The sequence below is a fragment of the Echinops telfairi genome, unplaced genomic scaffold, assembly GCF_000313985.2.
Source record: "Echinops telfairi isolate 266 unplaced genomic scaffold, ASM31398v2 ScPeMD7_7412;HRSCAF=8450, whole genome shotgun sequence".
Taxonomy (NCBI): Eukaryota; Metazoa; Chordata; class Mammalia; order Afrosoricida; family Tenrecidae; genus Echinops; species Echinops telfairi.
Genome location: NW_022111312.1, coordinates 1,306,012 through 1,332,621, shown reverse-complemented (window position 1 = coordinate 1,332,621; position 26,610 = coordinate 1,306,012). Strand labels below are relative to the sequence as shown.

General features: G+C 54.9%; 1 protein-coding gene across 1 annotated transcript in view; it reads left to right on the top strand.

The window, feature by feature from the left end:
• The window catches only part of SSH1 (slingshot protein phosphatase 1), a 54,940-nt gene that overhangs the window by 14,604 nt on the left and 13,726 nt on the right, over positions 1 to 26,610 (top strand). The window contains exons 2-9 of the mRNA XM_004709640.2: positions 13,504 to 13,607; positions 14,829 to 14,893; positions 15,673 to 15,794; positions 18,107 to 18,175; positions 18,995 to 19,060; positions 22,137 to 22,331; positions 23,505 to 23,598; positions 24,676 to 24,804. Coding sequence (XP_004709697.2) covers positions 13,523 to 13,607; positions 14,829 to 14,893; positions 15,673 to 15,794; positions 18,107 to 18,175; positions 18,995 to 19,060; positions 22,137 to 22,331; positions 23,505 to 23,598; positions 24,676 to 24,804 — 825 coding nt within the window. The 5' untranslated portion in view covers positions 13,504 to 13,522. The remainder of the gene's footprint in view (positions 1 to 13,503; positions 13,608 to 14,828; positions 14,894 to 15,672; positions 15,795 to 18,106; positions 18,176 to 18,994; positions 19,061 to 22,136; positions 22,332 to 23,504; positions 23,599 to 24,675; positions 24,805 to 26,610) is intronic.

Here is a 26,610-nt window from a genome sequence, read left to right as displayed (position 1 = left end):
GGAAACCCACGGGGGCACTTCTATGCAGCCCTGTAGGATCGCTGTGAGTCGGCATTGCCTTGATGGCAGTGAGTTTGGGGCTGTATCGTGTCCTGGACCCGCCTCCTGAACAGGGATGAGCGCTAGAACACGGGCAGCTCTCTGTCGGCCAGAAGGAGGGACAAGGCCGTGGACAGAGATCCCACCCGGCTGGCAGGCTGTCTGAGGGCCAGGAGGGGTCCAGTGAAGGGCAGGACAGAGATTTGTGGAGTGCACTGTGGAAGAGAGAGTCTTAGAGGTCATCTTACACAGGGTCCCTGGGCGCAGTGCCGATGATGATTAAGCGCTGAACTGCTAGCCGGAAGGTCAGCAATTCAGATCCACCCAGAGGCCCGGGGAACGTCAGTCCATGGGGACAGCTCTGCCTCCCACACGTGGAGGTGTCATGAGGCGGGGTCCCAAGCTCCTTGAGGTCAGGCGTGTGTCGATGAAGGTGGAGGAGAGAGAGTGTTCCAAGTCGGGACGGACCCCTGGAGGGTCCTGGGCTGGGAGTGGGTGTAAGAGAACCGTGGTTAGGCACTGTGGGAGCTCTGTGCCCACCAGGTCGAGGGACTGGGTGTGCTGCACGCCCCCTACCCACCCACCCTCCCACCCCACCCCCTGTCCTCCTGGAGCCATTCCTTCTACCCAGCAGTTGTGAGCCATGATGAGTTGCGAGCCCTGATGCTCTAGGTCAGCGGTTCTCAACCTGTGGGGCGTGACCCCTTTGGGGTGGAACGACCCTCTCACAGGGGTCGCCTAAGACCATATTTCTGAGGGTCTTAGGAACCAAGACACCGCCCCTCTCTCTGTCTCCAGGCAGGTCCACCCACATGCACATATGCCCACATACGGGGTCACCACAACATGAGGAACTGTATTAAAGGGTCGAGGCATTAGGAAGGTTGAGAACCACTGCTGTAAATCAGGGGTGTCAAACTGGCAGCCCAAGGGCCGTATGCGGCCCCCAAGGCAATTTTTTGTGGCCCTCGATGCTCTGAAATAAAATGAAAATAGAAAAAGTTATGAAGAAAATAGTGATTAGGGGAGATGGAGGCAATACCGTAAACATACTTCCCTCGTTAACCCTTTAACTACTGAAGACGAGTATACACATGGCCCGGTGCCTTTCCTGGGGGCCCTTGGACGTGTATAAACGCGATGACTCAGTTCCGGCGATGTTCGGACGCGATGTGTCTGCCACTCTCAGTGTCACGTAATGGAAACAGATCCCAACAGCGAAAGGTTAAAAAGAGCACTCTGGGTTGTGCTGTTATGAATCATACCTAGTGGCAGCGCTAGTTAACATTTTTAGAGGGAAGCCGTTATGATTGTGTGTCACACTTGTCAGCTGTCCAACATTTTGTGTTTTTTATTAGTTACTTTGTAATATTTCCCGGTCACAACATAAGAGGTAAGTGAAAACTAGTAGGAGGAAAGCGCTGACAAGTTTCCAGTAAAAAAGAATAATTTTAGTTTTATAAATGCATTAAATAAAATAAATGTTTAACTAAAAGCAATTATATAGTGTTTTAGTTGTCCTATCCATATTCCTGAATCCTCACTTCAAAATATAAATTTTGACAAAATTTGTAAATGTGATGTGGCCCGTGTGAATCTTGCCTGTTGTACCAAATGGCCTGCGTTGTAATTGAACTTGACACCCCTGCTCTAGATGATGGATTTTAAGCAAGTGAAAGAAAGTGACAAGACAGTTCCGGTGGCTGTGCCCCCACAAGCCCTTAAGCACATGTGGCTAATGATCACCACACGGGACAGTGCAGCCCGGTCCCCATCCTCTAGGCCAGCCCTGTGCTGGAGGACCCAGCCTGGGAGCCGGGCACACGGTGGGGGACTGGGCATGACTAAGGGACGGCCACCCAACCGGAGAAAGGGCGGTCAACCTGGTGGCACTGGCTCTCCCCTCATGGACTGGGTGCCCAAGGGGACCACCAGGAAACGATCGTCAAGTTTGTCCAGGCTTCCCAGAGCCCCTTGCGTGCTGACTCACGTGTGCAGACGGGGACAAGTCCCGCATTGGCAAGCTTGTTATTCGCGTGCGGGAGAGGCTGCGTAGCCGGCTCAAGAATGCCTCTTCCCCTCTGAAATAGTTGTGGACATTCCTTCTGTCTGAGACAAGCCCACGCCTACTTGCCAAACGGCATGCCCCGGCAGCACCAGAGTTTGCAAGGAGCGCCTTTCCTCAGCAGGGGCCCTGTGGAGCCAGAATTCCTCTGTTCTCAGTGCTGTGCCGCACTTTGGGAGCGCCGGTAGGCGGGCAGGAGTGTCCTCGGGGTGACTTGTTTTCTTAGCCACTGAAAAACGGTGCCCGGAGCAAGGCTCAGAATGGAGAACAAGTTGCCGGCGCAGCCACGGTAGCTCTGACTTTGGAACAAGAGTTCAAGTGAGGGGAGAATCATGGGAAGAATTCTCTGGCTCTGTCTGAGCCCTTAGGCTTTCAGTCTTCTCTGTTGATGGTTGCTGCCCGGTGGGGGGTGGGAGGCAGTGGGGTGCGAGGCGGGCTGGCCTCGACTTGGGTTACCCACACACAGCAGACCCAAACACCAGCCTCCCGAGGCCGGCTTCGGATCGGACCATCGCTAATCCCAGAACCTCCACTTGGCTGGTTTTCAAAAGCAGGTTGCCAGGCCTTTCTGCCTAGTCTGTTTCCAGCTGGAAGCTCTGCTGAAACCTGCTCAGCCCTGGAGCAACAAGCGGGCCTCCACTGACAGATAGGCCATGACCATGTGCCTGCTGAGCTGGCTCGACATGGATCCTGCACCACTGCCCTGTCTGCTCAGAGGCAGACTGTACTCTTCAAGAGCCGGGCTGTCAGGTAGACCCGTCCCTACCGAGCTCTCTCTTTCAGTCTGCTGCTGCTACCTCTGCTGAGGGGGTCAATCAACTCCAGGCGCTCCAGAAAGAATGGACTCTCTGAAAATTTGAAGTTCTTTTGCACATCTACCCCCTTTTTATCGTGCATCCATCTTTTTACAGAAGCATGTTAATGTAGCCCTGATCCATGACCTGACAGTAGCACAGAACGCCACTCGCTGCAGGTATTTGGCTATTTGACCGATTAAACTGAACTCTGTGAGGTGGTGTCAGAACATCGATCTCACCGCCCAACGACAGAGCCCAGGCTGCGCACCTCGGTGCAGAACCACAGAAGGAGCCTGGTACAAACACGGCTCCCCGGCTGCGCCTGGAGATTCTGTTTCACAAGCTCTGGACCAGCTCCCGTCCTGGGTGACCTGAAGTGCTGAATGGCAGGGCCGGGGGACTTGCACAGCCAGGTATTGCCACCCGGTCAGCCAAAACCAAGCCCACTGCCAGCAAGGCGGTTTCTGCTGTTAGGCGCCCCTGGGGTGGAGTAGAACTAGCCCCAGGCCCTGGGGTTTCCAAGGCCATCCATCTTTACGGAAGCAGACTGCCTCAGTGTCCTCCTGCAGAGCCAGCCACCGTGCTTGGCACGTGGTCTTCCTGAGGGTGAGAAAAAAACACCCAACTCATAGCCATCCAGCCAGTGCTAACTCAGCGGCCCCGTGTGGTTTCCGAGACTTAACTGTTACGAGAATAGAAAGCCCAGTCTTTCTCCCGGGGAGCTGCTGGTGGTTTCAAACTGCTGACCATGCGGGCCGTAGCCCAGCGTGTAACACGACACCAGCCCCCAAACAGCTTCTGGGTTCGCTGTGCTGCTCGCAGGATGAGCACCTCTTCGGAGTCCCACTCTGTCGCCAAGGGTCAGTGTGCCCTGCCCCCTGGCCACAATGACGGCAGTGGCAGCTAAGGTGACGACAGAGGGCCCCCCAACCCTTCGGATGGCCCCCGGGGATAGTGGGAGAACACTGGCGCCGAGTCTTCCTGGCCCCGCGCGTTCTCATTCTTTCTTGTGCCCAGTGCGTGGGCAGTTGGGAAGAAAGAAGGCTTGAGAGCAGGGCTTCCAGCAGCTGCCCTGCTGTCAACTTTGGCCGGATTAGGGCTCCAGACTCCATTCTGGACAAATAGGGCCGGAATTCCAGCCGTTGGCAGTGTGGGCAGTGATAGGCAAGCAGCTCACTCACCACCAGTGAGTCAATTCTGACTCGTAGTGCCCAGATAGGGCAGGGTAGAGTGCATCTGTGAGTTTCAGAAGCCAGAAATCTTCACAGGAGCAGAAAGTCTCCTCTTTCTCCCTCGGAGCAGCTGGTGGATTCGAACCCCCGGTCTTGCAGTTGGCAGCCTAACGTGTAGCACACGACGCCAGCAGGGCTCCATCAGCATGAATCGAGCCCACTCTAAAGATGCAAAGCTACAAGTTTCTCCAACTGGCAACAAACAGAAACTGGAGTACACGTCTCATTCAATCGCTCCATGAGGTTTCATTGGCTCGTTAGGAGCTAGGGAAGCTCCCAGACAGGACCCTCCCACATGTGCCTCCTCAGGGCTGCCTGCACTCATAGAAGGCTCCAGAACGCTCTGATGCCCTCTCTTCCCTCTCATGCACGTGAGCAGGGTTTCATCCCTTGGGTGGTCATTCTACCCTCCCTTGCAATGCGGGTGATTCCTTAGTTGATGTCCCAACTGGGCTGAGCGAAGCAGGACAGGCACAGGCAGCTTCCAACTGGCTCCGTCCAAGTGGCTTTAGAAGGGGACCCTTCAGGACCTGGGCTTGCGTTACTAGCACAGCCTGGGCTTCCCCAGCCCTCGGCCTCTCTGGTGTGGCACCCCTTGACCCGGGACGTCTGGTTTGCCTCCCTGAGTAACTAGTAGTATGACCGAAGAATTTCTAGAGCAGCCAAGCGTTTCAAACATGGCGGACAGCTGATGGCATCCACTGTTCAAGCTGCCGCATACACACACACACACACACACACACACACCCCGCTGGGTGAACGGTCAGTGGTTTGGGAGACATTGAAACTGTGTCCCGCACATGGATGCAGCCCAGTGGGGCCCTGGTGGTTAGGGGGTTGCTAGATGTCTGTTGGCCAGCAGTTGTTGGCCTCGCTCTGTTGCATGTTCCCCCCACGACCTGCTCCCGAGCCCATAAGGAAGCCTGTGGGAGTGGAGCCCGTGGGAGCCCAGTGGCTAGAGGACGCTCAGCTGTTCTGCGCCCTCTGAATGGCCCTCTTTCATCAGGATGTGCTGGGACAGGGACATTTTCAAGCCAGAACATCAGGGGACGAGAAGGGCTCCACAGGGGCCTTCGGCTTCCTGGCCAGGAACACCCGCCGCCGCCGGGGCTCCCCACTGCTCTCCGCAGAGCCCCTGCCACCGCCCCACCGCTCCCTGCCTTCCCTCCTGCAGGGACCGGAAGGCCGGGGCCTCCGGGCCGGCTAGAAGCAGCTAGCGGTGGCGTTAAGGAGGTGGACAGAGCCACCACAGACTCTTCTTGATTTCCCTGACTTCCTGCTTCCTCCTCCAGCCCGCTCAGGACTCCTGCCCAAGTTTGTAGGTATCGCCACCTCGGGTTTCTGTCTGTGGGTCTTCTGGGCGCCCCCCTGTTTCTGTTCTGTTCTGGGTTCTGTTGTCTTGAGCACCGCTTGAGGTTTCCTACTGCCTTCCGTGCTTTATGGGACCTTTCATCTTGGGTCATCCTCCCCAAGCGGCCAGGGCTCAGAGCCCAGCTACGTGTGTGTCTTGTAGACCTAAACGCATAAATCTCGAACTTGCTGCCTTCCAGTCTCGGTGGGATTGTGAGGTATGCATTAAGCTGCTGACTGCATGGCCAGCAGGTCAGACCGCAACCAATGCTCTATGGGAGAAAGATGAGGCTTTATATTGCTGTAATGAGCTGTGGTCTCGAAACCTACAGGGGCAGGCCTGTCCTGTCCTATAGGGTCATCATGAGCCGGCATCAGATCCCGGTGGCAGTTAGTTTGGTCTAGGGGTTCGGTAGCTCAGTCCCAAGGAGCCCAGGTGGCTTAGTAGTTACCTGTTAGCCTGTGGACCACAAGGTCAACAGTTTGAAGCCACCAGCCACTTCTCAGGGGAAAGAGGAGGCTTTCTACTCCCATAAAGAGTTACATTCTTGGAAACCTACAGTGCAGTTCTGTCCCCCTTCCCCATGTGGGGTTGCTAAGGGTTGGAATTGCCTTGGTGACAGTCCTTGGTTTGGGTTTGGGGAGGGTGGTTTATGTTTCTTTGCCCCAGGCCCTAAGATCTGCCGCATGGGACAGAGTGCGGGGACGCGTGCCCACTGAGCTAGATCCTTACAGGACTGCCTTGACCCAGGCTGATGAGTCAGGGTCCCCGTGGCGGGAGCCACGTCTGAGTCAGCCACACAGAGGGTACGTGGGGCGCCGTGCCTGCAGGCAGCTCAGCCTGGAAGCCGGGAAGCAGCATCACCCAGATTCTCTGCATCCCTTGTTTGCTTAAACCCTGTGACCACCTCCCCTCCCCCCCAGGAATCTCCATGCCGGAGTCATCTATGTGGCCGCCCTTCCCCTGTGTATCCGCTTAGGCGCCTCCCCAGGCGGATATTACAGCCAGGATGATAACTGAGCCTTGGGGCTTCCCTGCAGGGCTCCGGCAGGCTCTTAGAGGCCAAGTGCCCCAGCCCCTCTGGCGCCCATCACTCTCAGCGCCTGAAGCACCAGGGACCTTGTGCTTGGAAGGATCCCACCTCCTCTTGGGCACGGTGTCCTTTCTCCCGAAGGAAGTGTGAGGGGAGCCTCCGGAAGCAGTCTCTGAAATTCCCAAGGCTGAGGTCGCCCCCAGCGCCGCTGTGGTGGGTGGCTGCTTTCAGAGCGATCGGGTGTCTGGTCAGTAAGACGTGGCTTCTCCTTCATTTAAAAAAACCAAACAAAAGTCTCTGACAAAAGAGTTCTGTGTTGTTTGGAACAGATTTGCTCAGCGGCTTCCACCCACCAGTTCTTGTCTTCTATGATGGTGTGGATGTTTGGAGTGCCTGGTGTGCACATACCTGGGATCAGGTGGCATCGTGGTGAAGCCTTGGGCTGCTCACTGCAAGGTCGGCAGTTTGAAATCACCGGCCTCTCCAAGAGAAAGACGAGGCTTTCTACTTCCGTGGGGAGTTGCGGTCTCAGAAACCCACCCGGGCGGTTCTGCCCTGCCCTTCCTCTAGGCTGCCTGGGAGTCGGCATGACAGCAGTGAGTTTAGTTTTGGCCTTTGGTGTAGAAGTAGGACGCGATGTAAAGCCAGGGATTTTGAAGACCAAGCCTGTGTGGATGTGCAAGGTGACAGGAGTGGAGGGTGGTGATGGGAAGGGCGAGGTGTGAGGTGAAGCTGTGACCTGCGGGGCGGAGACAGCCTGAAGGGTGTGCAGGCTCCTTGGCTTCTCACTCCCCTGGAGGGAGGGCGAGACTGCCCAGACAGGGTCCTACTGGTGTCTCTCGTTGTTGTTAGCATGGGAGCTGGCAGGCCAGCGAGAAACTGATAGAGCGGGAGGAGCCCCTCTGGGGTGCAGGGCTTCAGCTGCTAACTGGAGGGTGGGTGCTGCTGATCTGCTCCCCAAAAGATTCAATCCAGCCACTCTGCCATAGAGTCGATGCTGACTCATCGCGACCCTGTAGGACAGTGGTTCCCAACCTTCCTAGTGCCTCGACCCTTTAATACAGTTCCTCATGTGGTAGTGGCCCCCCAACCATAACATTATTTTCGTTTCTACTTCCTAACTGTCATTTTTGCCACTGTTATGAATCACCATGTAAATAGCTGATATGCAAGATATATTTTCATCACTACAAATTGAACATGATTAAAGCGTAGTCATTCATCACAAAAACAATATGTGCCAGTAATTCTATAATGTAAAATATTTATTTCTAATGACACATCAACGAAATGTTGTCTTGAAGCACGGTGTGGCATGGGTAACAGTCTTCATGCCGGGCGGGTACTCATAGGAGGGCGTATCTGCATGTGGGCGGACCAGTCTGGAGATGGATCGAGGAGCAGGGTCTCGGTTCCCAAGCCCATTGAATATTTGACCTTAGGCCCCCCCTATGAAAGGGTCGTTCAACCCCCAAAGGGGACACGACCCACAGGTTGAGAACCGCTGGTCTAGGACAAGGTAGAACTGCTCCTGAGTGTGTGTGAAACTCTTAACTCTACGGGAGTAGAAAGCTTCCTCTTGCTCCCACAGAGCAGCTGGTGGTGTCCATGCAGCTAGCAGCCCAACCCGTGACCACGCGCCACCAGGGCTCCGTCATCAAGATGGAACAAACCAGAAAGCCAAGGCCACGGTCATCTAGTCCACACCGACGCACAGGGACCCCATAGGACAGAGTAGACCCGCCCCACAGTTTCCTGGGCCTGCCTCGTCACGCACGCAGGGTGCCGCCTCGCCAGCCTTTCAGTAAGAAGCCGAGCACTGTAATCACTGTGCCATGAGAACTTCTCCGTGTAAAGATGAAACCCCTGTAGGATGCAGGCATCCTAGGTGGGAGAGACGAGACGAGGGAGTCCAACGCAGGGGTCAAGCCTTATGAACAAAACCAGTTGGTGGCCCGTCCGTCACTCACCTGCATAAGAGGTGGGACCCAGCCGTGTCATTTCACCTTGGAACGGTCACTCTCCCTGCCGTGAGAATTCCACCAGGCAGCTGCACAGATGTGATTGACGCCCCGCAGTGTACGAGACCCCAGTTTCTCTCATTTGTCTGACGTAGAGGCTCCCTCTGTGGAGCCCTGGTGGCCTAGTGGATCACACGGTGGGCCGCTAACTGCAAGGTCAGCAGTTCCAAACCACCAGGTGCTCTGAGGGCGCAAGACAAGGCTGCCTGCCCCTGCGAGGAGTGACTGCCTCCGAAACCCACAGGGGCAGTTCTACTCTGTCCCTTGGGGTCCCTGTGAGTCAGATAGACTGGATGGCAGTGAGCTTGGTTTTGCTTTAGAGGTTTCTCCTAACTCCTGGAGTGAATGCTAGAATTAGCCGAGTCTTTGTTGTGCTTGGTTTTACGTCCAGGATTAGAATGCTCACTAATTTTAGATGTCTGGGGCATACGTGATGGTGCTTGGTTTTCCCCAAATCACAGGAAACATGCTTACGTTTTTCCTGGGCATCCATTTGCTCAAGTCCAAGTTCGATTATAAAGAAGGAGTGCTAGAGGGTGGGGTGGAAAGGGGGAGCCAATTACAAGGATCTACATATAACCTCCTCCCTAGGGGATGGACAACAAAAAAGTGGGTGAATGGAGATGTTGGACAGTATATGACAAAATACAAAATAATAAATTATCAAGGGTTCATGAGGGAGCGAGGAACAGGGAGGGAGGGGGAAAATGAGGAGCTGATGCCAGGGGCTTAAGTGGAGAGCAAATGTTTTGAGAATGATGAGGGCAGCGAATGTACAAATGTGCTTTATGCAACTGGTATATGTATGGATTGTGATAAGAGTTGTATGAGCCCCAAATAAAATGATTTTTTAAAAAAAGGAATGCTATTTCTTAAGGATCCCTGGTAGCATGGTTGGGTAAACCTTGGATGGCTAACCGCCAGGCCTGCAGTTCAAACCTACGAAAGAGATCAAACCTACGAAAGAGATGTCTGTTCTGTAAAGCAGCGGTTCTCAACGTGTGGGTCGAGACCCCTTTGGGGGTCGAATGACCCTTTCACAGGGGTCGCCCGATTCATAACAGCAGAATGACAGTGATGAAGTAGCAACGGAAATAATGTTATGGTTGGGGGTCACCACCACGTGAGGCACTGTATGAAAGGGTCGCGGCCTTAGGAAGGTTGAGAACCACCGCTGTAAAGGCTTGCAGCCTCAGAAACCCTGGGGTGCAGGGTCACAGTGAGTCAGCATTGACTCCATGCCGGTGGGCTTTTCTGTTTCTCATCTACTCTCTAGTCTGCCCTTCAGAACACTGATATTGGACTTGGTTGGTTGCGCAAGAAGGAAATCGTGACTTATAATTTTCTGTAGCTTAAACTCAGGCGCCCTGGTGGTGCAGCAGTTTACGCATCGCGCTGCGAACTGTCTGGTCAGCAGTTTGAAACTGCCAGCTGCTCTGCAGGAGAAAGATGAGGCTGTCAGCTCCGATAAAGCTTGGGAGCCCCGGGCAGTTCTGCTCTGCCCTGTAGGGGTCGCTGTGAGTTGGAATGGACTTGACAGCAGTGAGTTTTTGAGATAACTTGAACAGTGAGGTTTCTCGGAAATAGGAAAAGTCACGCATGGTTTGTTATTGTACTTCGTGCCGTTATACCAAAACAAAGCAAAACAAACTCACCACGATCAAGCCAGTTCTGACTCACGGTGCCCTGTAGGGCAGGGTAGAACTGTCCCCCTGGGTTTCTGAGACTAACTCTTTTGGTTGGTAGAAAGCCTCATCTTTCTCGCTTGGAGCAGGCTGGTGGTTTCAAACTGCTGACCTTGTGATTATCATCAGCCCAACATGTAACCACTCCACTACCAGGGCTCCTCTCGGCCCTTGTCGAGTATAAGTTTTATCTTCTCGGAGAGTCAAAAGCAGTCTTCTGAGAAAGGTAATGCTTGCTCAACATGAAGTACTGGGGAAATGAATGCCCAGCAGTAGAAGGAGAATAATCACAGCTGGTTCAGCAAAGAGCCCCTGTTGATATTTCTGATCCAGCTTAGGGCTGATTTTCATAGTTGAGAGTATTCTTTAAAATAGTTGGTAGTCATTAATAGCTAACCTTTTATTTATTTTTGAGACTATATCATTTTTAACTTAAGCTGAAGTGATGTTCCCCCCCCCCTTGACAGATCATGACAGCAAGATTTTTTTTTAATTATCATTTACAAAATGTGATAGGTTAAAGACAGATGCCATTCCCAATTAGAATAACGAAGGCAAAAGATTTGTCCTGCTGACTGGGTGACCCTGAGCCCCCTCCCCAGACTCTGCAGGAACCCTGGACACAGCCACTTTGACTCTGCTGAATCACAGGCGCTGGCCTTCATCAGCACACACAGTGGCTGAAAATCTTGTTCATCAAGGTGCCCTGTTGGCACTGTGCTTTCAGCAGTCAGCTGCTGTTCAAACCCACCGGCCACTCCGAGGGAGAAGTTGAGGCTGTCTGGTCCCATAAAGCCTCCCAGCCACGGAAACCCACAAGGGCCCCATCCTGCGTGGACACGCGTCAGAATCCACTCCAGGGCAGTGGGCTTGTCTGGTTGGTTTTGCATTTCATCAGGGGAAGGCAGCAGCAACTTGAAAAGTCAGGGGCTTTCTGGTGCCAGGGAGGCCGGGAAATCCCAGACTTTGGCCCCAAGATCTTCTTTAACCCTTCAACCAAGGCTGTGACCTGGAGCCTTTAACCCACACTGCACTTGAGCTTCACGGGACATCGGCCTTGGCTATGGCGCTTTTTTAAAAACTGTGCAAGTGGGTGCTATGAATCGGAATCAGTTCGTTGGCAGTGAGGTTTTGGGGGGACCGTGTGGAATCGACACCCGCAGTGCAGAAGGTTAGAAAGGCAATCTGGGGAGCAGGGACTTCATACCAGTGGGAGAGGGGCAGGATGCAGTGTAGCACGGTGCGGGTCATCGCACAATTTGAGGAATCCTTCCAGTGTCCCTGCACTGCCCGCAGAGAGTCTGTCAGACTGGTGTATGTCTGGGGGCATGTATTTTCAACAGCGGAGATAAAATAAATTACTAAAGAGAAAAGAAAAAAAGAACTGCATGCCAAGCATAGTTCAAAGCACTTTGTAAAGTTTAATCAACAAACCGTACAAAAGCTCTTGGGGAACACGTCGGGAACAAAGCCCCATGTGAGAGAGGAGATTTTTTCCCCCAACCGTTTTATGGGCACATAATTCACGTATCATACAATGGAACAGTTCAGTGGTCCCATGACATCAGGGGATGTTGTACAATCACCACCACATCTATCTTCAGTCTCCACCCCATGGCTAAGTCGCCTTTAGAATGAGTTATGTGATCGCTATCAGTTCCAGTGCTCCCTCCCCCGCCTGCCTGCATTATTTACTCCAGAAATCCCCTTTTCCTCCTTATCGCCCACCCCCACCCCCCACATTCCGTACAGCACCTTGTATCACTTATTAATTATCCTGACACATCCATTCTTCCTGTGCTTCACAGCTGGGAAACCCAGCAGAAAACAGTGGAAGACAAATCGCACTAAGGTGTGCAGGATAAGCTCATGTTAGTATAAGGCAAAACTACAAGTGATGTGTAAGGCGGAGAAGACCCCCTTCCCCCCTGCCCCCATCAACAGTCAAAAATCCAGGGAAGAAGTTTCTGTCCTAGGACAACTGAGAGACACTTGCACCAGTGCTGATTCAGGTCCTGTCTATAGGGAATCCAACTGGCTGGTACTGATGTGATGTCGAATCATCAAGTGACAGTGGTCTCTGCCGGACAGTAAGGCTCTTCGGGACCCTTGCCTGCGGCTCCAGCAGATCTGCCAGCGGCTTGGGCTGCCTGGACACTCTACAGACGGGTTTGGGGCTCCCACTGTCCTTCAAAGCCTTCCCCAAATTGGGTGTTCATAATTTTAGCTCCGATGCTTTTCTCTTCACCACATTCGAATTTTGTGATTGTCACCTTTGGATCACACAAGCTGGTGTGCTTCTTTTGTGTGGACTTAGTTGACTCCTCGCTTACTTGGCTGCCTATTTGAATCCCGGCCTTTAAGACCCCATTCCAATTGATAGCCAGGCACCATCAGCTCTCCTCAGCATACTGTGCTGTGGCACCCTGATCTTCAGTGATCGTTTCATGAAGGTGAGCATCCAGCAGGGCCATGATGTAAGAACTGAATGTTATTCAGCTGGAACTAGGGTTTAGTGCGAGCCCGGAACTAACTCCCGGATCTCTGTGTTTGGGTTTGTTTGTTTGTTTTAATTTTCTGTAACCTAGAAATTAATATATATGTCATATCATTCCATGGTTCAATCATGTCAAGCATAATTCTTCCAGACTCAGTCTCCAGACATACTTTTCCTTCCTGGGATTCCTGACATTATCTCCTTCTTATCTGCCCCGCCCACCCCTCTGTATCCCCGAGCGAGCGGAGGAGGTTTTCAAAGTTGCTTTCCTGTGGCAGGCTCAGTAGGGCTCTGGGAGAATCTGGACTGAGCTGTGGGGGTCTTCGCAGAAGCTTGGTTTCGGCCAGGAACCCCGGTGGCCCAACAAGCGAGCGCTCGGCTGCTCGCTGATAGACTGACAGTCCGAATCTACCCAGTGACCGCACAGGAGAAGCCCTGCTCCTGAGTTGACCGCCAAGAAGACCGTTGGGGCTGTGTTCACTGGAATCAGCGGTTCCCCCATCAGCACCACTGCACCGCAGCAGGTTCCCCCATCAGCACCACTGCACCGCAGCAGGCGTGCTCCCCAGCAAGCTGTGTAGCAAGGGTTAAGGCTAGGATAGGATATGGAGTGATTGTTAAAACCATTCCGTGTCATTTGCCTTTTCCAAGCCACTGATGTGTGCACCCCCACTACCACCACCACCACCACCACCACCACCCATCCCCACTCTCTCCCTCTGCAGCACGTCCTGCCGGCTGGCCGGACTCCAAACTGACCCCTGGTTGTGCTCTTCTTCGCAGCTTAAGCGAGAGCTTTTTCATGGTGAAAGGAGCGGCCCTCTTCTTACAGCAGGGGAACAGCCCTCAAGGCCCGCAGAGCCTTCAGCACCTCCACAAGCATGCAGGTGAGGCTCGCGGGTGACCCTGTGAATCCACCCTCACTGTCAGTGCAGAGCCCTGGGGTGCAGTCAGTTCAGCTCTGAGCTGCTCATCGCCAGTGGGAGAAAGAGGAGGCTGTCTTCGAATCCCAGGACGAGTTGCAGCTTCAGAAGCCCACAGGGGTGGCTCTAGCATGTCCTCGAGGGTCCTTCTGAGTCGGAGTCCACTTGATGGCAGAGAGTCTGGGGAGTTTACCATCAGTGCAGCCAGGACCCCTGGTGGCCTAGTGGGTTCCACATTGGGCTGCTAACCGCAAGGTCAGCAGTTCGAAACCACCAGCCGCTCCTTGGGAGAAAGCGGAGGCTTTCTACTCCCATAAAGAGTTATAGTCGCAGAAACCCACAGGGGCCGTTCTGCCCTGCCCTCTAGGGTCACGGCTCAAGGGCAGCGGGTTTTGGAGTTTGCAGTCAGGAAGCAGGGGGGAGTCTGCAGGCCAGAGAAACCGTGGCAGCCGAGTCTGTGGTGACTGGCTGAGGGGGAGGGGGGGGGAAAGGTGTGCCCTCTAGGTGGTGCTGGGAGCTAGCGAGCCTTTTGGCAGTCACCTGTCTGGCTGTAAAAACGTCCTGTACTTGCTGTACCAGTGGCCTGCAGATTTCAAGTGACAGGCTGACCCTTTGAACCTAACCCAGTCCAGGGATAGTCTCAGTTCTCCCGGTGCTTGGAAACCTCCCACTTGGAGGTTTTCTTGAAGGGCCTTTGGAGCGGCACACCAGCCGAGAGCGTGGGGATCTTTCTTTTTTCCTGGTGGATTTGGTTTGGGGACAAAGTAATAAAAAGTCTCAAACAGACTATCCGTTCGGGTCAAAAAGCAACCAAATCTGAAAGGCCGGTAAGATCACAGGGCGGGTCTTCCAGGCAGCTTGCAGAGAGGAAGCTGAAAAGCAAGAGCCCACCAGTGACTCCTGGGGAAAGATGGTCCCCAGTGGGGGGCCGTTTGAGCCCCTGTAGGCCTGCAGGGCAGCCACAGGCAGAACCAGCCAGCTGTGGGGTCCGTCCCCTTGCCACCTGAGACCTTGTGGAAGTCGTGGCATTTCTTGGAGACCCCCAGAGGCCTCCCTGACAACCTGGGACGTTGTCCATGTCTCTGGCCTTTCTCCGAGGCCCTCACCGTCACAGCCTCCCCTGGGTTCCTGCCTTGAAAGCCGGTGGGTGAGCACCTTTTACAGCCCGGTGTGTTGGTCCAACAGGTGACCTGCCCCAGCACCTTCAAGTCATGATCAACCTCCTGCGCTGTGAAGACAGGATCAAACTGGTGAGCTCCCCCGGGAATCGCGCATGAACAGCGGGGGAGGGAGAGGGCAGTTCCCCCCAATTGCCCCCCTAAACCAGAGCCAGATTTGCTCCTCAGTGCCCCAGAGGACTGGCCCAGAGCGTGCTAAGCCTCCCTCAGCCCAGGTCCTGGCGTCCACACCTTGAACACAACAGAACGAAACTTGCCACCCTCACAGTGGTTGGTAACGGGGCGACGTTCTGTTACCATTTTGTAGGGATCTGTAGCGTTTTCTTTGGCTCGTTTGGGGTGTCGAAGTCTGGAAGTTCTGTTGAAACCTGCCCACATGGGTGGCCCTGCTGGTGTTTGAAAAACCAGGGGCCCAGCTTCCAGGCAGGTGTGGGAAGAAATGTGGGCGATCTCTCCATTAGCCGGAGCTAGATTAACTCACTTAACCCCACTGCCGTGCAGTCCATGCTGATTCATGGCAACCCTAGAGGGCAGGGTGGAACGGCCCTGTGGGTTTCCGAGGCTGTAAGTCTTTACGGGAGCAGAAAGCCTCATCCCTCTCCCAAGGAGTGGCTGGCAGATTTGAACTGCTGGCCTGACGGTTAACGGACCGCTGCCACCAGGGCTCCATTGGGCTCCATTAGACTGTCCATTGAGTGCCTCATATTTGGTCACTAGCCCAGCTCCGTCCCTGGTCCCGGGGTTGAAATGAGACATGGCTCTTGCCGGCAGGAATGCCCCCTAGCACCTGAGCCCACGGGGGAAAGGTCACCCGCAGAAGCTGGTGTGACCGTGGTGTCCTTCCTGCCCAGGCCGTGCGTTTAGAGAGCGCCTGGATGGACCGCATCCGGTACATGGTGGTGGTGTACAGCAGCGGGCGCCAGGACACTGAGGAGAATATCCTGCTGGGAGTGGACTTTTCCAGTAAGGAAAGGTGAGTCGGACGGGGGTGCGGGTCCCTTCATTCCACCAAAGACAGCACGAGCAGGCGGCTGGGAAGCAGGGTTAGGGAACGTGCGTGTGAGGCCCTCAAATCCCCAACACCAGCTCACATCCCAGGCCTCCCCCAAGAGCAGCAGTTCCAGCCATTACATTCGGGGTGAGTTTAGGAAGTGTTCACCAGCATGGCCCAAGAACCATGCTGCAAGTATCCATCCAAATGGCCCCGGGCGGCAAAAATGTCCCCACCCCTGCTTTAAAGAACGGACATCTGTTTTCTCACAATTCAGAAGCCATCCCCCCTCACAGCCATCAAGCCGAAGCCGACTCATCGTGACCCTACAGGTCGGGGTAGAACTGCCCCCGTGGGTTTCCGAGGTTGCTATTCCTTACCAGCGCAGAAAGCCTCTTTCTTCCATGGTTTCGGACTGATCTTGTGGTAGCCCACTCATCACCCACTATGCTACCCAGCGCTCAAGTTCAAATTCAGTTTGTTTAGCTTGAGATTTGCCAAGTGTTTTCTCCCTTTTGGCCAGGCCTCGCACGTTTCATTACAGTACTCTGCTTGGTCGTCTTGACCCAGGAGCCTTGGTGGCAGAGCAGGTCACATGTTGGGCTGCCAACCTCTAAGTCAGCAGTTCAAAGCCACCGGCCACACTGATCGAGAAAGATGAGGCCGTCTGTTTCCATAAAGATTGGTCATCTCAGAAGCCCACAGGGAGGGACAGCTCTGCTGTCACGTGGGGTCGCTGCGCATTGGAATTGACTCCGTGGAAGTGGTTTGCTTCATTTTGTTCTTTGTCTCCTCGCACTGCCCTCTGATGCTTGTTTAGCCCTTAGACGTCACTGCTTGCCTTTGCCTTAGCAACGCCACAATTAGGAGACACGTTCAGAGTCTTCCGACACGCACTTTGGTCTTTTCTTCCTAATGACCTTTTGCTTCACGTACGGTGTCCTCGAAGTCACCCCACACCTGGTCAGGTCTTCACTCATTGGCGGTCAGTGCGTCAGATCTGTTCTGGTGATGTTCTCTAAACTCAGGTGCGATTGTCCCAAGGTTTCATTTGGACTCTGGTGGACTTATTTTCATTTTCGTCATCTTCAACCTGCGCTTGCAGATGAGCATTGTGGTCCGTGCCCCTGTGGGCCCCTGGCCCTGTCTCCTCCGCTGATACGTGGGTTTGCCATCGTCTCTTTTTACGCAGATAGAGTCTGTTTGATTCCTGTGTGTTCCATGCGGCAAAGCCCCTGGGTACCGTCGGGTCTGTGTTGTCGGGAAAAGGATATTTGCCGTGGAATCGTGGGGCTTGCAAAAATCATGTGATCCCCAGCTTTGTTTCTGATCACCAAGTCCCCCTATTTTCCAACTGCCGGTGCTTCTTTGTTCCCAGCTTTGTGTTCCAAAGGCCAGCTTCTCGCTGATGCGCCTTGATTACGTGCTTGGTCAATTTCAGAGGCATGTCTTTGGTTTCTGCGTCGCTCACTGTGGTGGTTGGCATGTACATTTGACTAGCAGCTGGATTAACCGGACTTCACTGTAGGTGTAGAGATTGTCCTGCACTTTCAGGTGGATCTTGAAAGGTGACTTTAGACGGTGGAAGCTTTATACTGCAGACTCTGTTTTGTGTGTAAAATGAGGCTGCATGGCTCAACTCCTCTTGGGTAAATCGGCCTGTATGCCACCATTGCCAAATCTGGATGTGTTGAAAGGCCATTAAAGTGAGCACCTTTTGCCCCACATTCATTTGCCTGCACATTCATGCAGCATACAGTGCATTTGTATTCCCCTGTGGATGAGGCATTGGACTTGACGTCAGGTACCCGCAGTACACACTGTCTTGACTTCAGAGAGCCTAGAAGCTGATTAAGGAAGACAGCTATGACCACTGGATTCTTGGGCGTCTAGGGTGAGGGTGCTGAGTGAAGGAGAAACCTGAGGGGCTTTGTGGGAACAGGAGAGGGTAGGTGACCCGCATGCATGCCCAAGGCTTCCTGAAGGACCTAATGATCCTCAAGCCATGTCTTTAAAAAGCCAGGGGCCATCAGGCAAGTTCAGAGGTGGAAGCAGAACAGGGACGTAGGTTGAAGAGTCTTTCAGGCAGGTGGATAGAAGTAAACAAAGCCATGGCTACGGATGACATTGGTGGCCTTGGGGTGTTGCCCCGGCCCGTCATTGAGCTGAACAGCTGCTGGTAACAGCGTGCCTGTTAGAAGACAGTTAATAAAAAGAGGAGAAACTCAGCGGCAAGAGCCGACATTCCCTTCACGACCTTTCCCAGCACGACGTGTCTGTCTCTCTCACCGCAGTAAGAGCTGCACCATCGGCATGGTGCTCCGGCTGTGGAGCGACACCAAGATCCACCTGGACGGAGATGGGTAAGCAGAGTCTAGAAGGTTCTTTCAGACTTGGGCTGGCCCAGGCCACACCCCCACCCCTTCCACCCCCGGGCATCAGACAACCCACAGAACCCAGCCCGTCGCCGTTGAGGCAGTCACGACTCACTCACGTTGGCCCTATGCCCACAGAGCAGAGCTGCCTCCAAGGGCCTTCCCGGCCGCGTCTTTGTGGACGCAGATCACCAGGTGTTTCTTCGGCAGAGCAGCTGGTGCTGCTCTGAAATAAGATGGGAGGGTAAACCATGGACATTATATCGGGGAGGCGTGAAGGCAGCCTGTTCCAGGCCCGCTGCTGTACCAGCAGAGCTCCGGAGAAGCAGTCGGGTGCATGGCGCTCACTCACTGACCTGGACTGGAGGTTCCTAGTGAACAGACAGCACATGCACTCACAGCCCTTGTGGACCTCCGGGGGCAGATACACATGGACAGGTACAGCGAGACTAAAGGTGCCAACCGAAGCTACCCAAAAAAACTCATTGCCGTGGAGTTGACACCAACGCATAGCTCCCCCACGGGACGCAGTGGAACTAACCCTGTGGGTTTCCAAGACAGTAAAGCTGGAGTGGGGGGGGCGGGGAGGAGCGGGAAGGGTGGGACAGCGGCGAGGAAGGAAGAAGGGACGCTGTCTCCTGCCCTCCATCCCGTCACCCTCTGCTGGGCCTTCACCCTTTGGTGGCAGCCCCATGGGCAGGTGTAAAGCAGGTCTCGGTGACTTCGTGGAGACACGTGTTCCCTGGGTGCCCGGAGGAACATCCGTTGTCTCACCGCTGCCTTTGCTTCTTGTGTCTCCGCCCCCAGCGGCTTCAGCGTGAGCACAGCGGGGAGGCTGCACGTGTTTAAGCCCGTGTCTGTCCAGGCCATGTGGTAAGTGGGGCTCCGGGACACGGCCATCCCCTCCTTAGACACGCCCCCCACTTGGAAACCCACCCAGGTGCAGACTCTACACACACACACCTGACTGTGTGTGCTACCGAGGGGCTGTGACTCTGGAAACCAGGCCACTGGTAATTCAAATACCGGCAGGGTCACCCAGGGTGGACAGGCTTCCTTGGAGTGCCCAGGAGCAGGCAGGCTAGGAAGAAAGGCCTGGAGATCCAGTTCTGAAATTTGGCCAACTCAGTATTTCCCAGCGTTTTCTGTTCCACCTCTCTTCTTGATTCTCTGCATCCTAACATCCATTGGGATGGCTACACAGAACGCGCAGGCAGCCTTCGTGCTGCGAGGGTTTATTAAGGAAGGAATGCCAATGAGAAACGCTCAGGGTTGACTGATCATCAGAACTCCAGTTACAAAGTTCCGTCAAGTCTGCTAGCAGATGCCCAAAGGGCAAACCACTCTGCTCTCAGCCTCAGCCTGGAGACACTCCACTCCACTTCTGTGGGTCAGCAAGTCCAGCTTCCTGGATGCCCAGAGGCAGCCCACTCCTCCAGCCAACCTCCTGCACAAAAGCACTCGGCTCCACTTGCTCCCTGGGTTTGGGAAGTCGGCCACTGTGTTCCATGCTCTGGCTCCTGGTTCTGCTGCTGCTCCTCCGATGCTACAGCTGTCATCTGGGTCCAGGAGGTTCACTGCACAGGGATCCCGGGTCCAAACGACATGCTTCATTCCTGGCTCTTGCTGGTCATACGATCCCACCTCCTGCTTCTCAGAGGGTTCAGTTTACCCCCAGCAGGGATTCCTGTTCACAGTGACTCACAGACGGACCCTATCAGTGTCTTCCCCACCTGCTTACCAGAGCAGGGAAAGGGGGTGCGGTGGGAGCTAGAGACTTTGATCAGAAGAGCCACCTTGTTGATTGAATAATTCGAGGATGCAGCAGGCGCCGGTAGATTTAGTGGCATGACACTGGCAGTGGGCCCTGGCAGCCTTTGTTCCATGATCCGAGGGGCCCATCGTGAGTTGGAGCAACTTCAACAGTGTTCAACACCAGCGGCACCACTCCTGCGGACGAGCCGTCATCCAGGTAAAAGCCACTGGCAGCACAGCGGCCTGTCTTCTCGGCGGTGGAGGAAACGGCGCAGAGCATTTAGGGAGGCAGAAGGCGGGCACAGTCCCTTCCCTTATGGGGTGAACAGTCTGTTGAGGAAGGTGGCTGTGAACACAAGCCCTGCTGTGTTAGTCCAGGTTGTCACTAACCGAGAAACGAATCCAGAGACACTCATCTGTGGAAGAGAGAACTTCATATCAAGAAGTAATTATATGTCAGGAAAACATCCCAGCCCAATCCAGATAAAAGTCCATAAGTTCAATATTAGCCCATAAATTCCTCTTCAGACTCACGCAGCACATGCAGTGATACCAAATGCAGGAAGAACACAGGCCGGTGGGTGGAAAGTTCTATGGGTCCAATGGGAGTGGACACATTTCCAGGGCTCTGGCCACCATCAGCGTGGCTCCATGTGGCTTGTCCACAGGAATGGTGAAACAAGACAAGAGTGTGTCCCGCCTCTAGGGAGGAAGCAAAGAAATCCCAGGATCCTCATGAGAAGGCCACACCCACAAGGAGGGAATCACCAGGCTGTGACCTGATTGACAGGCTAGACTTTACCCCTTCGTTCTTATTTATCAAGTGAACATGAATTGGTGTGACTGCCACACCAGCACACAGGGGGCCAGGCTCCAGAGTGTTGTCATTGGGGACCCCTGCAAGGTGAGGCCCCCACGGAGACAGGACTCCTGGCTCAGGTAGCTGTGGCGGGGGGGGGGGGGGGGACCCAGCATTTCCCTGTCTCCCCTCCTCCTGATAACGTAGCTGTGACACACCAGCTCCTGCAGCGACACGCCAACCCCGTGGCCTGCCTGATGGCACCATGCCTGATGAGAAGAGTTCCCTAAGCTTGCCAAGGCCGCCCTCACCACCCTGGAGTCACATCTCACCACCCCCGGCCACGGAGGAAACATTCAACCCGGGCTTCTGTCGTACCTGGAGGCAGCGCGAGAGCATCCAGTCGACCCTTCCTACTTGCCGCCTCTGCTGGTCTCCCCGCCCCCCTGCGCGTCCACAAACGTGTCCCGCGGTGGATGTCTGTCTCAGCGAGTTCCTGGAAACCCGTTTCCACAGAGAACTAAGCACCAGCACGCTCATCAGAGTCCCTGGGAGGGCAGACAGTTAAGCACCCGGCTGTAAGCCAGAAGAAGGCCGGCGTTCGAACCCACCTTTGAGATGGCGCGGAAGAGTCCTCAGAGAACTAAGCACCAGCACGCTCATCAGAGTCCCTGGGAGGGCAGACAGTTAAGCACCCGGCTGTAAGCCAGAAGAAGGCCGGCGTTCGAACCCACCTTTGAGATGGCGCGGAAGAGTCCTGGGACCCTGACAACCCCGCGGAACCATCGGACACACGCGGTTGCCGTGAGGAGGGTCCAGCGGTTGGGGGGTGGATGTGGAGAGAGAATGTTTTGGACGGCGGTAAAGTGACTGCTGCATACCGAAGACGCTTCCTTTCGGAGGTTTGGCTTCATCTCGAGCCCTCTGCTGAAGGGGACCATGGACAGCTGCAACGTAAACCACAGGCTTCCAAGGCTGTGAATCTCTCCGGGACCAGACAGTCTCATCGTTGCTCTTCGGAGCAACTGGTGGGTTCGAACCGCCGACCTTGCGCTGAGCAGCCCACCGCTTACCCGCCAGAGCCACCAGGCTTCTTCACCTTTAGGAAACATTTGCCATACCCACTGCCGTCCCGTTGATTCCAGCTCACTTCGGCCCAGCTTCAAGAGAGTGGCTAGATCTTAATTCGTTGACATGAAATGACCTGGGGGAGTTAGGAAGTTCTCTGAGACACCCACCCCACCCCGTCCATTGTGGAAGGTCCTGCCCACTCCGACTCACTGGCTGGGTCAGCTGGCAAGGGTCAGCTTAAGTGGGCAGGAACGGGGGGTCAGCACCCTATGCATGCCCTGCCCCGTGCCCCTCGGGCCTGAGCCTCTGGCCTCCTCCCCCCAGGTCCGCCCTGCAGGTCCTGCACAAGGCCTGCGAAGTGGCCCGGAGGCACAACTACTTCCCCGGCGGCGTGGCCCTCATCTGGGCCACCTACTACGAGAGCTGCATCGGCTCCGAGCAGAGCTGCATTAACGAGTGGAACGCCATGCAGGACCTGGAGTCCACGCGGCCCGACTCCCCAGCCCTGTTCGTGGATAAGTAAGTGCGCCGAGCCCTCCCCGACAGGCACTGCTGTGCCTGAGCCTTGAGCCTGCCAGTCCACCTCCAAGCCTCAGAGGCGCCGCTGAGAACCAGCCGAGGTTTCTAACCCCAGGCCCAGGGGCTGTCTTTTGTTGGCACGGAGGGTCTGTGACACCCCTCCTCCCCCAGTTAGAATCCTAGGCAAATCCGTGGGAAGCAGCTCAAGAGGTCGCATCTGATTCTCCGAGCGCTGTGGGGCCTACACAGCCCAGTGCCGGCGTGGTTACCCACAGGCTGCTAAAAGTGAGGTCAGCAGTTCGAAACCACCACGTGCTCACCGGAGAAAGAGGAAGCTCTCTACTCCCTTAAAGCTGCGATGGTCTCAGAGTCCACGGGAACCGCTCTACTCCGCCCTTACAGGGTCCTCAACTCATGGCAGTGAGTTTGGTTTGGGCGTTTTGCTGAACAGGTGGGCTGTTCAGACACCGCCCCGTGGTGTCTCGGAAGAACGCCCTGACGGTCTGCTTTGAAAGGGCAGGAAAACGCTGCCATCGAGTCAGCGCTGGCTCCTCGGGACCCGATAGGGCAGGGGAGCAGAATCGCCCCTGGGGATTTTCAAGACTGTAGCTCTTTACAGGAGCAGAAAGCCCCGTCTTCCTCCCACGGAGCCGCCGGTGGTTTCCAACTGCCGACCTTGGAATTAGCCGCCCAATGCATAGCAACTACACCACCAAGCCCCTGAAATGATGATGATGATGATGATGATGATCTCTCCAAAACTGAGAGCATGGGGCTCCTCCAGATTTGGAACCGGAATGCATTCAGGGTGCAGGGGGTGGGGCAGCCTCAATGAGGAGACCCTTCCCCGAACCCACTGGGTGCAAGAGCCTAAGAGAAATGAGGTGGCCCAGGGAGAAATAAGCGGCCTCTGAATCTCAGAAGGGGTGTCGTGTAGAAAGAGCGCTGGTTACCCTGCTCTCAGAGCGCCAGACCCGGGTCTGCCCTGCTCTGCGCCCACTGCGCTGACCTCTGAGGGCGTTCCGTCCCTGCCCTGGCAGCCTGAACTCACACAGAGGAATCCGCTCCACCTGCCCAGACCACACGCTGGGCAGACTCGAGCCCCTGGGCTCCGCCAGCTCTGCCCAAACGCTCTCCGGCTACTGGGCTTCCCTCATGGGCATCTCTTTGCAGGCCAACAGAAGGGGCAAGGACAGAGCGCCTCATCAAAGCCAAACTCCGAAGCATCATGATGAGCCAGGACCTAGAGAACGTGACCTCCAAAGAAGTAAGGAGCTTACCTGCCCGGCAGGCCGGGACCAGCCAGTCTCCACCTGTCCTGTTCCCAAGAGCCTGGTGGGAACATGCCCAGCCTCCACCACTCCCCTGTGTGCCCCTCAGCTCGCCCAGGGCCACTGCTTTCCCCTAGGGCAGCAGGCTCTGCAGAGAGCACAGAGGCCCCAGGGTCAGGCTCTGCCGCCCATGCCGCGAGTGTCCTGGCATCCCCAAGCCTCGCTCATCGACGTTAGCCAGCGTGCACTCATTGGGCTGCTAACAGCAAGGTCAGCACTTCAAAACCACCAGCTGCTCCACAGGCGAAAGATGAGGTTTTCTGTTCCCATAAAGACGTACAGCTTCAGAAGCCCACAGAGGCAGCTCCACCCTGTCCTGTAAGGTTGCTCTGCGTCGGAATTGACTCCGCAGGGAGAAAGTAAGAACCCTGGTGGTATAGTAGATTACTTGTTGAACTGCAAACGACGAGGTCAGCAGTTCAAAACCACCGGCCGCTGAGAGAGGGAAAAAGGCAAGGCTTTTTTACTCCTGTAAAGAGTTCCAACCTCGGAAACCCACAGGGAGAGTTCTACCCTGCCCTCTGGGCTCGCTGTGAGTTGGAATCGACTGGATGGCAGTGAGGGTTTTGTTTTGTTTTTGATTTTTAAAAAGATGATTTTATTAGGGGCTTTTATAGCAGTCCATAATTGTATCCAGCATATTTGTACATAGGTTGCCAGCATCATTTTCTAAACATTTACTTTCTATTTGGGCCCTTTGGGTTTGTTCTTTTGAGGGAAGGAAACTCTTCCGGGAATCAAAGTGTACTAGGAATTAGAGAATTTGTCTGATTTGGAATCCACTTCCCACGGGCGGGTTTTATTTTCAGCTGAGCAGCCTGGGTGCTCCCCTCCTGGACTCCCACACACATACACACCCCCCACCCCGGTGTGTCGGAATGAGAAAGGGGCTTACTCCGGACCAGTAGACAGGTTTTGTGAACAGACTGCTCCTGCGGGGACGTCCACTCCTTGTGGATGGACAGCGGCTCCCTGTAACCGATCGCTTTTCCCCACCGCTCCCACCCCGGCAGATCCGCAGCGAGTTAGAGCAGCAGATGAACTGCAACCTGAAGGAGTTCAAGGAATTCATCGACAACGAGATGCTGCTGATCCTGGGCCAGATGGACAAGCCCTCCCTGATCTTCGATCACCTCTATCTCGTAAGAGGCGCCCCGCGGCAGTGTCTGGTTTGGAGCTGGCCGTGAGTGAGAGGGAAAGCAAGCAGGCTTGAGACTCCAGCTGGGGGGGGGAGGGCGCCGACCCTCTCCTCCAGCCAGATGTGGGAGAGATGGCGCCCAGCTGAGCTGCGGGGACAGCTGTCGGAAAGCTGTTTGTCACCGCCAGCTGGTCACAGGCCTCAGGCTCTTTCAGCCCCCAGGGGCCCAGCCCATGGCCTCCAAACCATGAAAATCTGCCGTCTGGCTGATTCCGACTTATCCCAGCCCTGCAGGACAGAGACCCGCCTCTGTGGGTTTCCGAGAAGGCTGTTAATCCTAATGAAAGCAGAAAGCTCCTCTTTCTCCCTTAGAGGAGCTGGTGGTTTCAAACTGCTGACCTTGTGGTTAGCAGCCCAATGAATAACCCACTGTTCCATCAGGGCCCCTTGCCAAACAGCAGAGGAAGGATAAAACATGCCTGGTTGCCAGAGTTATCAAACTCACTGCCACCGAGTTGATTCCAGCTCATAGAGACCCTGTAGGAGAGGGTAGAACTGCCCCTCTGGGTTTCTAAGTCTGTAAAGTCTATTGATGGGTGCAGACAACCTCATCATTTCTCCCATGGAGCGCCTGGTGGTTTCAAACTGCTGACCTAGTAGTTAGCAGCCCACTGTGTCACCCCGGAGCCACCAGGGCCCTTAGAAGTAGGCCTAGGCTTCCTGAAACATGAGAACGTATAAGGGGACATAGCCAACAGCCGAGATGCATCTTCCCGTGGGACTTGTCCAGCTAGCCAGTGCCTCCCTCCCTGCTCCGGTCCCAGAGCCAGCAGCAGGTGCAGACCTGGTGCTGAAACGAGGGTGGGGGTGTCACAGCGAGTCCCCTCACCTCCATCCCCCTTGCAGATTCCATGAATGTTGTAAATCTTCATACAAGAGAGGCCGAGTGGAAGCCAGCCCTCACCCCTTGTCCTCCCCGCTCAGGGCCTCATGGCCTTTCACAGGGAGTCAGCAAGGGACAGGGTCCAACTCCGAGTGCAGCTTCGGTCTGTAGGAGCCCTGGTTCCTCTGCAGTGGCTAAGGTGCTGGGGTGCTAACCAGAAGGTGGGTCGTTTGTATCTGTGGCTTTAAAAAAAAAGCCAAACTCACACCAAACCCACTGCCATCGAGTCAGTCCCAATTCACAGAAGGCGGTGAATCTTTACGGGAAAAGACAGCTTCATCTTAATCCCGGGAGCAGCTGGTGAGTTTGAACCACTCTCCTTAAAATTGGCAGCCCAAGGCTTACCCTACAGCGCCACCAAGGCTCCATCATGAATAACCAAGCTAAACTCACTGCCACGACTGTTTTGACTCGTAGCCACCCTCTAGGTTGGGTCAAACGCCCCTGTGGGTTCCCGAGACTGTCAGAGTTTACAGTAGAAAGCCACATCGCTCTCTCTTGTGTCAGTCGTGATTATTGGAGGGAAGATTGCTTCCGGGAGGAAGTTGAGGAAGCCTATATGCTGCTGAAGACCAGAGTGGGTTCTCCCTACAGGAAGTAGCTGATCCCTCTCCAAATGCACATTGGCCCCGATAGGTGGACGCAGAGGGGCAGGTATAGGATGTCCCTAAGGCCAACTGGTTAGGAGCTCAGCGGCTGACTCAAAGGTGATCAGTTTGAACCCCCTCGGAAGACAGGCCACAAAGCCTGTGGAGCAAGCTGTACGCTGCATTCATGGTGTTAACCAAAGTTGGAATTGATCCCGCGACAAATGGGGGAGGGGGGATTATCCACGTAACTGCAAGGTCAGCAGTTTGAAACCACCAG